The sequence below is a fragment of the Marmota marmota genome, unplaced genomic scaffold (genome assembly GCF_001458135.2).
Source record: "Marmota marmota marmota unplaced genomic scaffold, marMar, whole genome shotgun sequence".
In the NCBI taxonomy this organism is placed as follows: domain Eukaryota; kingdom Metazoa; phylum Chordata; class Mammalia; order Rodentia; family Sciuridae; genus Marmota; species Marmota marmota.
In genome coordinates, this window is record NW_026000142.1 from 11,713,208 (window position 1) to 11,727,483 (window position 14,276).

At 37.6% G+C, this 14,276-nt stretch overlaps 1 protein-coding gene across 3 annotated transcripts in view; it reads left to right on the forward strand.

The window, feature by feature from the left end:
• The window catches only part of Met (MET proto-oncogene, receptor tyrosine kinase), a 110,814-nt gene that overhangs the window by 22,671 nt on the left and 73,867 nt on the right, over nt 1–14,276 (forward strand). For all 3 annotated transcript variants that reach the window (XR_007341532.1, XM_048786022.1, XM_015488271.2), the window contains exon 2: nt 7,411–8,627. Coding sequence is in view for 2 of the 3 variants with exons in the window: in XM_048786022.1 (XP_048641979.1) it covers nt 7,425–8,627 (1,203 nt within the window). In the remaining variant the exon portion in view is untranslated. The remainder of the gene's footprint in view (nt 1–7,410; nt 8,628–14,276) is intronic.

The following is a 14,276-nucleotide window of genomic DNA, read 5'->3' on the forward strand; positions in this document are numbered from 1 at the left end:
TTTTTTTTATTGTGGGTTGTTCAAAACATTACAAATTTCTTGACATATCATATTCCACACTTTGATTCAAGTGGGTTATGAACTCCCCCCCTCACCCCATACACAGATAGCAGAATCACATCAGTTTCACATCCATTGATTTACAAATTGCCATCCTAGTGTCTGTTGTGCTCCGCTGCCTCAGTTCCACGCTCAGGCAGACTTTCCCCTGAGTGGCAAAGACTTTCCAGACTCTCCAAGGTCACATCATCTTTTCTGTTTGTGATCTCTGATGGAGAGAGATCCTTTCCCAGCATCCATACTAAAGCCCTAAAATTAAAATGATTGGCCTTGTTTTGGTCATGTGTTCACCCCTCCAAGAAGCATCAAGAGAATACAGCTCATTGAAAGGCAAGCCTTGTTTACAGGCTTACCCTGTGGTTGGAAGTAGGCCATGTGATTGATTGACAGTACCATAGACAGGGAATGGAGGGTTTTCAAAAGAGATAGTGCTGGGCAGGTAAGAATAGATACTCACAAAAATATTGTGCCTTTTGAATAAAACTTTCCAGGAAATGTAAATAATTAAAATAGTTTGAATAAACATCACATATTTTTTAAAAATTAGAAATACTGAGAAGACCTGGATTGCATGTTTAGTACATTTTAGCTAATATTTTATCCTCTTTCAACCTCAGTTTTGTCATCTGAAAACATAGGACTAATGCTCACGTTAAAATGATTAGAAGAGATTATGGAACTGATAGTGTCTTGTAAACTATAAAGTGCTTTCCATATAGTTTTATGTTTTCTAAAAAAAAAAATCAATTTCTAAAGAAAGTAGACTTAATTACATGAAAATTTAGAAAGTCTCCCTCTTAAAAAATTTATTTTATCATGCTGTGTTTTCTCCTGAGGTATCAGTATGAAAATATGACATCTATTTTACACATGTTTTCATGGATGGTGAACATGATGATGAAAGTATCGATAGGCACAAGTAGCTCTCAGTAAAGTACTTAGTGTCTTAAATGCAGTTCAAGATTTCTGGAGAATGAACAGACCAACGTAAGCTAGTTTAATGAGAAAACTGCAAGTAGACAGATGGCAGATGGTTGAATGGCTGGTTTGAAGGTTAGGCTATGCTGAAATTCATAGCTTAAGGAACAGTCTTTGTAGAAGGAAATACTCCTAAATGCCAAAAGTTTAATGGCCAGGGTGCCATGGAGATGATCACTCCCAGGAAATGTTTTGTCAGTGAGATTATTTTAACTATCAACTGAAAAGAAATAAAGGAATGTTTTATGAGTGATTCAGTTTCACCTGATATGTGCACAACATTTTAAGAGAATGAATTAGTCAGTCTGTTTGAATCATCTTTACATGTTCCGTTTAGTAAAGAATTCAAAGTTGCTTAAATGGCTAGTACTATTTCAGAAGGAAAAAAAAAAAAAAGACAGAAGCAGCAAAAAGACATTCTATATTGAAAGCCTGGTTCAGGCACATCACAGAAATAAGTGCATCAAGACAAAAATATATGAAGTGAATGTATTTCTGGAGTCATTGCCAATATAAATATTAAAATTGCTTGCACAGCCAGATCTGGCACATAAGTAGGGAAGAGAAGGTGATATATGCCAAGCGGATGGCACTGGACTAACATGTAATTGTAGAAAAACAGTCTCAAAGATGAAAATTATTAGAGTTGGGAGATACTTTGGAGTTCATTAGTTGAATGCAGGAATGCTAATACATATTTCAAACTCATCCTTTGAGGGGAGGAAAAGAGCCCTGATTTGTGGTGTTTGTCAATTTCCATGGTGTAGATGTTCCCACCATGGCTGATTTCAAGCTACCAAGATGATGTCACTAAAATATGATGGGTTACTCAGGCTTTCCTTGCTGTGACAAATACCTGAGAAAATCAACTTAAAGGAGAAAAGATTTATTTTGGCTCATGAGGTCTGTGGTTTCAGAGGTTTCAGTCCATAATCAGCCAGCTCCATTACTTTGGGCAGAACATAATGGTAGAAGGTCATGGCAGAGGCAACTGTTCAGCTCAAGACAAACAGGAAGCAGAAAGAAAGAGAGAGGAAGGAATCTAGTACAAGAAATACCCTTCCAGGGAGTGCCCCAGTGACCTCCATCCTCCATCTGTGTCCCACCACCTATAGTTCCCACCACCTCTCAGTAGTCCATTCAGCTATCAATGGATTAATCCACTGCTGAGTTCAGAGCCCTTATGGTCTAATCACTTCCCAAAAGCCCCACATCAGAACCTTGCTGCAATGGGGACTAAGCCTTCAATACATGAGACTTTGTGGGGCAGTCCAGATCCAAACCATAACATGTGAATTGGAAAGCGATGCACAAAATAGTTGTTACGATCCACTTCAAGAGGCTTAAGCAGATGACTAGTTCAGCGCCATAATTCTGAAAATCAGGTGATGCCAGAGAAATTGTGCTTTGGGTCATACAACTAATTAGCTTCACTGCCATACATATGTGTTCTCCAGTGCTCACCTCAAGGTTGTGAATTCATTATGAGGAAAGGACTGTGATTGATTAATTGGAAAACCCATCTAACTCCTCTAGCTTGGTTAAGTTTCCTGCAGAGGCCTTCCCACACAGAATTTAAACTGTGGTGTGTTTGTCCGAGGCCTCACTGACAACTGGAAAGGAATTTATTCATCTTTGTTTCTTCAGCATTCTGCCTAGTGTTGGGCATATTATAGATGCTCAGCAGTGTTTATTGGGGGAATGAACAAACAGTAATACTTAGAGAACATTTGTTGGCCTACTGTGTGTTGGGCATTATTCTTCGTGGTTTCCATGTTTGAACTCATTGAATCCACAGAATAACCCTCGCAACAGGGGAGGAAGGTACCATAGTCACACCCGTACCTCAGAAGAGAAAATAGAGGCTCAGAGTTACTTACCCAAGGCCATACAATGAGTGGATGGATTCAAACCCTGCATCCTGGCTCTAGAGTCTGCACTTCATCCCTCAGCTATCACTCAGTGAACTGTCAGAATCATCAGAGTATCCAGCTCAACAACAGATAAAGTTTCCCTCCATCCCTTAGGAAGGACACATACATTTCCTAGAGATCTGGTCTGAGCAACACATACCTTTGTTAATAAGAATTGGCCTTAATTAACAGGATGGTTAAAAGAAACAGAGCATTTTAGGTGCCTAAGTTTTCTCGTATCTGAAGTTTAAACAGAAACCCATATTTTAAATAAAAGTCCTGTTGTTGATGATGGGCCCTAGTCCTACTTTTTTTCTTTAACTAAGATAAGTAATTTTAACCTTTCTTTCCTTTCTCAGTATGAAAAATGGCATCACTATTTGTTATGAGAGAACAGAAAGAAGGTGTAGGAGAACAGGGCAGTAACTCCAGTGTGTTTTCTGAAAGGTTTTTTCCTCAAAGGAATCCTTTCCTACTGGTTTTCTATGGCTTTGTCTTGTTTTATAATGGTCTAAATACTTTCAGAGATGAAATCCCCCCCCCTTTTTTTTTAGTTGTAGATGGACACATACCTTTATTTTTTATGTGGTGCTGAGGATGGAACCCAGTGCTTCCCACATGCTAGGCAAGTGCTCCTCCATGAGCTACTACAGAAGTCCTGAAATCCCTTTTTGATATTTAAAAGCAATCTTACAGAGAATATTGGACCCTGAGGCTGGGTGAGGGTGAATGGCCTGAAGCCATAGAGCTGGAGGGAGAAGGGCCAAATCAGAGGCCAAGGACTTCTGACTTCTGCTCCAGTGTGCTTCCCTGAAAGCTAAGGAAGCTGCTTCAGTATTGAAGTATTTAAGAGGGTGGATGGATTCCTGTCTGTTAGATGGAATCCAATCCTGGATCTAATTGACTTCTGACAAGTGTGCTCACTCAGAAGAGGAGGATGAGAATACTTCTTTCTTCCCCGGGTTTTTTGAAGAGTAAATCAGAGAGTTTAGCAGAATGCCTGGCACGTGATAAGCGCTCTGTGCATGTTATTGTTATTTTTTATTACATTCAAGTTCTTTACCTTACTGAAATTTCGCCTTACTCTCTGGTCCAACTGCAGTTTTCTAGCTTTGCTTGTTCTTCAGAACCTATATCCTCAATAGGAATCCTTTGCTTGGAAGCTGAAGGACATTGTATCCTTGATTGTGCATCTTTCATGAATGTGAAGAGGAAGTCACAACGCATCATGTCTTATCTTAAAGAAGCCCATAGAACTAGTCTTTTATTTATTTTTTACTGACCACAGTTTGCATACCCTGCTATAGTTACCCTAAACCTCTTCCTGAACCCCAAAGTCACTAGTTCCTCCTTTGTGTTCATTGCTTTCAGGAAATGATCATGCACTGATTTATTTTTTCAATATTGAGGTCATAACTCTTGTCCCTCAATGTCTCTGTATTTACACCTGACTACTCATCTTCTCCTTCTGTCTCAGAAACAGTAACCTCTTTTATGTTCTAGTGACCTTGGGAGGGCCTTCCTTTTCTCCTTTAGAATATTACTCCAACAATTTTCTCTCTCGTTTGTCTGGGGTCCCCAGTTCTCCAGGCTCAACTACCTGCCACTTTCCTGCCCATGCCATATGCTCTCCACTGCCTCCGTGTCTTTGCACAAACTGCTGTGCCAACTAGAAATTTTCTCTGTGAAAATTTCCTCCTTGAACACTAGTATCATCTCCTATCTGGATTGTCACTCTTCCTTTGCATTCCCATAACTGTTAAGCCATTGCTCCACCAAGTGACTGTGAGCTTCATGGGGAAGGGCACCATGTCTTCACAGACACCAAAACAACATTAGTAGAAGAAAGGGAAGTCCTACAAATAAGCATATGTCTTTCCTACAATTTAAGAATAAACTCCGCTTGACCCTGTTAATGGTTTCTGCTTGTTCTTCCTTTGATAAACATTCTACTTCCTCATCACACATTCCCTTGCACACCACTATTAAATCCATTAAAAATACTCTTTTAAAATCAACAAAGAGCTTCCACGTGGACCACATTCTCCTTCCTGAGACCTTCACACAGCTTCTGCGACAGTGTACAATTTCGGCCTTCCATGTCTCCAAGACCTTAACCTTTCTTGATTTAATGACTCTTCTTTCACCTAGTTCCTCCATGAATATACCCACTCTTGGTTTTAACCATCACCTGTATGCAGACACGTGCAAAGTTTCTTTCTATTCCAATGAGAGTCCCAATTAGTCCACCAAGATTGATTTAGGATTGTTCGTTCCTTATGGTGCAGCAGAGGTAAATACCTGGCTTTCATGCCCACTTGCCACCGTCTCACCCAGAACAGATATTGTCCCCCCAGTCATGCCCCTTTCCCAGTAAGGACAGAATCCTTTTCATTTCCCACCTCTGGTCCTTGGCACACGTGCTCTGTCTGGTTAAATTTTTTACTATTTATTTATTCCAAGCAGCTGCCTCTTGATGAATAATATAAAACGTACTAGTCATTCCTGTAGTAGAACATTGACTCATTTCCCACTAGCATATCACATTCAAGTGTTTAAAATCCATATCTTAACCTAACATCCTATTTATGACTACCCTAGTTCTGTAACTTGTTTCACTTTTGCCCAGATGACTGTCAATCATCTTTGCCTTTTCTTTTGTACTCTACCCAGTTAGGTGTCCAGTCTTTATTTATTCAGATATCTCTCATTCATCTCTTCCTTCTATTCTTTGGGCCACCATCTTGGTCCAACCCTTATTATTTTATTATGCCTAATAATTGCCAGTCAACTGGTCTTCTCATTGCAAATTTTCCCCTACTCTAAACCCTTTGCCTCCAGATAAATCTTCCTAGAGTCAAACCTTGTTAGGACTCCCCAACTCAGATCCCTTTGGTAGTTTTTCATTACCTTTTAATGATAGCCCCTGATTCTTAGAAATTTAGTAGAATAAAAGTAACTTTAATTTTGGAGTAAAAAAGATGTGAATTCAGATTCTGGCTACTACCCTTACCTGTTATATGACTTTGAACATATTGCTTAATTTTTGTTTGCTCACTTATTCAACATATATTTAACATCAGTAGTGTCCAAGACTCTGTACCAGGTATTAGGGATATAGTAATAAGCCAAGTAGACGTTATCTTTGCTCTGCTGGACCTCATGACATAATGAATTTGTCCTTATTTCTCATAATCCTAATCCTATGTGCTTGTAGCTTTTTGTTTGTGCTATGTGGGGTATTATAATACCATGTAGTATAGTTATCAGCATGTGTATGTTACTGCTTAACTAATTTTTTAGGTTTACTAAAGGTCAGGGACCATGGTCCATTTCCTATAGTACAAGCACAGAGCTACACACATACTGTTGTGCTTTTATTGACCCAAGATTAGTCTTTGACATGGATATAGTGCCTGGTACTTATTTAGAGGTTCCTTTTGTCCTGTCAGAATGATGTTTTTAAAGAAAAGTAAGAGCTATTTAGTTTCTTATGTTCTAAGAGCTCTCCTTTCCAACGTACTGCCCTGTTTATAGCTATTACAAGTAGAACTCACATGCCTAGAACTTGTGCACCTAAGTCTTTAAAAACTGAGAAACTAATCCATTCATGCTTCCTGATAGAAATATTGTCCGTGTGCATACAATGGAATGTTAAAATAATGTTCTTTTTACTAAATAGCTTTTTGACTTGGTAATGAACAATGTGCTGTTTTTCTCTGAGAAATAATTCTAAGACTTTAGTTCTGAAGATTATATTTTATACAATTTCATCCCGCTGCTTTTATGTTCCCAGTAATCGTACGTTAAGCATTTGTCCGTCTGAAACAATAGGTTAACTATAGCCAAATTTTAACCATACCTTTCCTCTGCACACAAAATCCTATAAACAGCATGTGATCATATTGCTTCTAGAATTTATGATTGTTTTCTTCCAAAAGGAAGCTAAATTTAGCCTAGTAATTCTACATGCTCCCAAGGAAACAATGCCTGCTGTGATTTCTAGAATAAATGAATCTGAACCACAGTTCCTTTACTTGACTACACAAGAAAGTTTAAATATCAACCTAGTCATTAGCCACAGATAGGAAACCACATTAAACAACCAGCAAGGGGTTAAGAAAGAAATATGCTGTGTTTCTTATTTCACTGCTGAATGAGTCTCACTTAGCCGCTGTGTGGACTTTAATACAGAACATTGTTTGCATCTCATAATGGCTCTCTAAAATTACTCGTTCATGGCTTGACTTCCAAAATTAAACTATGTGGAGTCATGTCCAACCACACAATGCATCTTTATGTGCAACCAGCTCGAGTTTTTGTTTTCATTCTATGTACGATCTCCAGTTAGGAAGTGTTATTTCAGAGAGTTTAACTGGGATAGTTCTCTTTTTCAGTTTTCTCTTCTCTGTTCCTAATGACAACTAAACCCCTTCTCTCCTTGAACGTGTTTTGGCAGATCAGCTTCACACAATGAAGGTCCCCGCTGTGCTTGCACCTGGCATCCTTGTGCTGCTGTTTACCTGGGTGCTGAGGAGCGATGGGGAATGTAAAGAGGCACTAGCGAAGTCCGAGATGAATGTGAACATGAACTATCAGCTTCCCAACTTCACCGCAGAAATGCCCATCCAGAATGTCGTTCTACATGAGCATCATATTTACCTCGGTGCCACTAACTACATCTATGTCTTAAATGACAAGGACCTTCAGAAGGTGGCGGAGTACAAGACTGGGCCCGTGCTGGAACACCCGGATTGTCTTCCATGCCAGGACTGCAGCAGCAAAGTGAATGTGTCAGGGGGCGTTTGGAAAGATAACGTCAACATGGCCCTGCTTGTGGACACATACTATGATGACCAGCTCATTAGCTGCGGCAGTGTCAACAGAGGGACCTGCCAGCGACATGTCCTTCCACGCAATAATACTGCTGACATACAGCGAGAAGTCCACTGCATGTTCTCCTCACAGGCAGACAAAGAGCCAGGACAGTGTCCCGACTGTGTGGTGAGCCCCCTGGGAGCCAAAGTTCTCCTCTCTGTAAAGAACAGGTTCATCAACTTCTTCGTGGGCAATACCATCAATTCTTCTTACCTTCCAGATCATTCATTGCATTCAATATCGGTGAGACGGCTGAAGGAGACTCAAGATGGCTTTAAGTTCTTAACAGACCAGTCCTATATAGATGTTTTACCTGAGTTCCGAGATTCTTACCCCATTAAGTATGTCCATGCCTTCGAAAGTAACCATTTTATTTACTTTCTGACAGTCCAAAGGGAAACTCTGAATGCCCAGACTTTTCACACCAGAATAATCAGGTTCTGTTCCGTGGACTCTGGATTGCATTCCTACATGGAAATGCCTCTGGAGTGTATTCTCACAGAAAAGAGAAGGAAGAGATCCACAAGGGAAGAGGTATTTAATATCCTTCAAGCTGCATATGTCAGTAAGCCCGGGGCCCATCTTGCCAAGCAAATAGGAGCCAACCTAAATGACGACATTCTCTATGGGGTGTTCGCACAGAGCAAGCCAGATTCTGCTGAACCAATGAATCGATCAGCTGTCTGCGCATTCCCTATCAAATATGTCAATGAATTCTTCAACAAGATCGTCAACAAAAACAATGTGAGATGCCTCCAGCATTTTTATGGACCCAATCATGAGCACTGTTTTAATAGGGTAAGTCACACAGATTCCTCATTTACAAATCCTGACATATAAAGCAGAATAAGCATCATTCTAAGAAAGGTTCTCAAGGGCTTTTCTGTGCTTGGTAAATGGCCAAAATATTTTTTTTCCAAGAAAATCAGGAAGTTAAATCTTGATTTACAGTTAAAATCATATCTTAAGAAATTAGTGTGATGATGAAAAGAAAATATTTTTTAAACTTGGAATTTGCATGTCTGCAACACATTCTTTTACACTGATGATCATTTGTATTAAGATGAAATGGTATTTTCACATGAAGTGTTAGGGAAAGTCTTGGTGCTTTGATTTACATACAGTAAAACCTAACATCTATACCTCAGGATTTTTCTTGCTAGTCATTTTATCACTTGGTGCTGGAGGAAGAACATCAACTTGGAAGTCCTTTGTGGCCTTGGACATTCCTTGTACTGAATCCAGATTTGCTTATATGGGCCTGGCTGTGCCTTTGAGCAGAATGACCACTATGATCATAATTGAACAAATAATATAGCTTATCCAAAGTTTGACTTTGAAAACATGTGTCTCACTTATCGTGAGACATAAAGGTTATAATTGTTATCAGGAAGAACAATAACTATGTCCTTGATAAGAGACAGTACATAATTTTGCTGAGGCATATCAAGAGCATATGAATTCAGAAACATTTATTGACTTTTGCTGAAATGTCTGGGATACTTCCCTAGATGAAAACTCTAGATGGCTTTTTATGAAGCTTAGGGAAATACTTCTGAGATAGTCAATTTATCTTTTGATGAAGTAAAGACAAAATTCCCTCCTCTCCCTTCCAAAGTTGACCAATATTCATAGCATACACATATACCCCAATTAAAACTTTTTTCCCCTGCACCTGTTTAATATATTTTGCAAACTTTAAGAAGCAATGGGATTCCTCAGAAGCTGCCCCTTTTCTTCACTAGAAAATACAGAAAAGGAAGCAAAATGAGTATTGGAAACATGGGATTAGGAAAAAGAAGTGTAAAATTAAAAGCAATGCTGAGAAAACACATCCAATAAGCTACTTCACAAACACAAGTTTAAAAAGTTCTTATAAGGCTTCTACAGCACATGATGTTGCTATTTAAACATTAATCTGTTAAAAATTAAAAAGGGACTTGACTTTACAAGGGTATAGTGATATGTTATCATATTGTTTTTTTTTTTTGTACATTTCAGTCTCCAGATGTGAAAGTACCTATTAATTCTAGAAATTCTTAAAACTCATTTGAACTTTATTCTACCCCTTTGACATTTTTTCGTGTCCCAACAGGAACAACAGGGTGGGATTATCTATTATCTAAATTCAGGTCAGTTTTGTTGCCCAGGAAAAATGCCCAAGATGCACTAGCCACACCTGAAACCATTATCACTCCCATCACAAAAATTCTTGTGGCAAACAAGGTGGAATGTTCCAACATAGTCTTCTTACAAGGGAAGCCAACTTTTGCACTGGCCCAATTCCATAAAGAAAAATATTTCAAACCTTCTCTATTTTATTTGCCTGTTTACCTTCTCTGATTACTAAAGATCAAAATTCTTTTGAGACTGAGACTATGCATCCCTTGTTTTCATATAACTGGTTCACAGAAACACCTCAGAGTGTTGCAATAATCAGCATATAATCAGTTCCCAGCTTTATCTCATAATGAAGGCAAGAAGAACCATGCATCACCCAAAAACAAAATGATTTACAAGATCGAACCTGTTTAGAGAGTGTCTAAGAATTAAGATCACTCTATTCAGTCTTGACATATTAACTTGATTCGGTATCAGGTAACCCTTCTAGTAATTTCTTGGAATGGATTATTATTTTGGTATGAAGCTTGGTGGATAAACAACTGTATTGTAGTTTGTTATTAACACACCTACTTGAAGATACATACATGTATCTCTAATATAACTATGTGTGGGTTCTGTGGACCACCTTAAGGAAACTGTGTCTCTGATGAAAGCACAGTCTTAAAGGGCTTTTCTGGCCCTTCTTGAGCCTCCTGCCATGTGAAAAATGTGTTTCTATCCCAGGATCATAGAAGACTGCCACAGCAGAGCCTTCTTTTTTCATGAATGTGTCTATGCAAACTTTTTACATATATCTTATATCTATGACAGAAGCCCTCTTTTGAGTTATCTTATAATTCCCAGAGCACATCATTTCACCTATAAATTATTTGGACTTCAAAACTCTTTGTCTTCACACATGATGCTGTCTCTGGGGACTTATCTCAAGCTGCAGGTGACCATTGATGGAATACCAGTCCTGTCAATTATGCCAGTTGTTTTCTAAGAGTATATTTTTAATTCCCACAATGTAAACATTTTCTATGTTGCTTTTGAAAGTGATTCTTAAAGGGTTTGTTTACAGTGTTTCCCAACACCGAGAAGTATAAGATTACATACCACAAAAACTACTAAATCATCGCTAAATATCTATACTGCCTTTTTTTATTCATCCATCGGTGAATCTCTATAAATGTCCTAGTTTAGCATTTATTGAAGTTGCATAGTTACTAAACAGCACATTATTATTCAAAATATGATTAAGAAAATGCCCTCATAATATGAAGACTTTGTAAAGACACAAATTTGGAGAGTAAAAACCCCATATCTTCTGTTTGGGGATCAACAGTATTAAAAATTCACTTAAGGGCTGGAGGTGTAGTTCAGTGGTCGACCACTTGCCCTATATGTGTAAACCCCTGGGTTTGATCCCCACCACCAGCTAGGAAAACACAACAAAACAAAACAAACTCTGTTACTTTGCTTAATATTAACTATAATCTCCAACAGCCACATATAAGGGATTTATTTACATGATAAGCCCAGAAAATAAAATAGAATCGGTGCACAACGGCTCATCTCCTGCAAATGAGAATCAATATTGAATAGAATTTGTTTTAAATCCCCAAATCAGTAATGATTCACTTCTGTAAGTTATAGTATATAACTTACTGTGATAGTATATAATTAGTATATAACTTACTAAGTATATAGTATATAACTTATATATACTAAGAGAGGTGGAATGATACATTTTGAAAATATTTTTAATCAAAGTCAAAATAAGAAGGGGTTCTTGAAATAAAATAGTTAACACATTACACTGTTTTTCTTGCAATCCCATTATCAAAGTTTTGCTCTATGTGTAAGCATTTGAAAGAACTAAAGTAAACATGTAACAACATTTAGGGCACCAACATCTAGGTCATCTTAATGACCAAATGATGGAGCAACTGAAAAGGGAAAATGTAACATCTGGTGCCACACACACCTGGTGTAAGTCCTGACTTATCGCATACCCACTCTGTGACTATTGCCACATTACTTAATTTTTAGAGTCCAGCTATGATTTGTAATGTGCAGATAATAATACCTTCTTCACAGAGTCTTAAGCAAATTTGGGATACTGCATATTAAGTACCTGGCACAATAAAATGACCATAAATTTAGGCCTTTGGGAGTCAGCATGACCTAATGGCAGGCAACTAATATCAGAGGTATGGGTTCAAGTCTATACTCCATCATTTTCTACCTGGATGGCCATGGGAGCATTATTTTCATTCTCAGAACCCATGTTCCTTTGTGTGGGACTTCCTTTGTGTGGACAAGTGCCCAATGTCTGTAAAAAGTCCTTAGTCCTTGACACATAATAAAATAGCAGCTATCTTTGTAAGGAATACTTGTGTAAAGTAAAGCAAATTCAAATGCTTGTACTGTTTTCTGGAAGCTTCACCTTCTGGTTCCATTGTTCCTGAGCGTCATTGAGTGACCCACCTCCATAATGCTTAATTTGTTAATGCCTCTTAAGATTAAATATTTTAAGACAAAACAAAAGGATGGGGTGAGGGTTAGTGGTGGTTTAAGGTCACAGAGGGTAGAGAGAAAGACAGTTGAATCAAAATGATACTGTAGTCAGGATAAAGGCGTAAATTCTGCTTCTTAACCTGACTTAAAATTCCAACTACTATATTATGCTACATACTATAAGTTATACTGTGCATGACTAAAATCATATTTTGCATAATAATATTTTGCAGCTTTAGAAAAAAATCAGCCTCATAGGTTGTTTGTGTTAAGCTTCCTTCTTTTTAAATATCATTTATACTCAAATCCAAAGACTAGCCAACTGCTTCCCAAAATAGAGGAAACTTAAGGTAGTAATTTTCCATCTCCGTTTGAGTGCCAGAGTTAAAGGGTCACTGCTCAGAGCCATCAAAGGAAGAAAGCAGAATGATTAGGACAATTTCAAATGAGAACAAAAATCAAAACAAGATGCAAACAAGGAATATTAGGAATAGGCAGAAAGCTAAACATACAGTGATGTTTCTTTATTACTATTATAAAGATGATAGATGCGTTAAATTGAGTTACATTTAAGTTGTAATGGAAGAAAATAATTGCAGCCTTCCATCAGGAAACCACAAGGACCATTATTGATCTATCATCCTCAGGGCATGTCTCGTAATATTTAATAAAATAAACAAAGATTTATAACTCTTTATAGGCCATATATCTATAATCTCTCACACCATTTGAACTGGGAGTGTGGAAGTCAATGTTACAAATAATGTCCAGGTAATTATACTGGGTTGGCATGCCTTATTTAAACAAGCTAGAACTCTCAAGAGAAAAAATTTTGTATAAGGAATGAAAAATGTGAAGTCAAATTACAAAGTTGTTTTTTTTAACTTCCTGTGCTCTGAAATAAAAGTGATCCTATATGAAAAAAACTATTATTGAGGATTCTTCATTCTTGATATTAGATAGTCCTCCAAACCTAAATATTAAATATCTTGGCTATATGCCAGATATAATTGCTACCAAAGCAAAATTTGCAAGAAAGAACACCCTCACAGTATAAGGATTTTATATGTTTTTTAAAAACTCAGTAGAAATTTATCAGTTTTTTCACTTGATTTTGTCCTCTAGACTCTATTCTCCACCAGTATTTGAATTTATTTGAATTCTCTGTGTTAAAAATAACACATTTATTATTTTATTAAAAGACATTTAAAATTAGTTTCTTTCCAGAATTTTGTTAACACCAGGCACATCCTGGGAGTGTTAGAAAACAGTTACAGAATGAGCTGTTAGCCTTTTCCTTTCCTCCTGGTAACCCCCTCTTTAAACCATTTCACAGGTCTCCCCCAGAAGGCAGAAATTTCATCTTTCGATGAAAAGACAAAGCCATGATATTTTTATAAATAAAAGCAATAGGACAGTTAAAGCTGAAATTCTCACCAAAAAAAAAAAAAATGTAGGTGAGGTTTACCTGTGGATTATGTTGATTCATAATGTGATTCATAGTTTCTCTCTTTGGTGTGGGTGATTAAGATTTAACTATGCCACTTGGATTTTAAATTGTCTTCATTCTCTTAATGTTTTTTAAAGCAAGTGGAATGCCCTGTGTTTGATTTAAACCTTGATTTCTACATGGAGATTCATGTGGTAAAACTGATGCAGCAAACAATTAGGAGTTCATGCAAGAAGAAGGAATCCTGACTTTTGAAAAGCCCAAATGTTGATAAAACTTTGAAGCCGTAACACTGATACATGATATTTTCATTGCTGTACTCCATGATTAGAGATTTCTGGACATGCATTTTGATAAGGATATTAACCTGC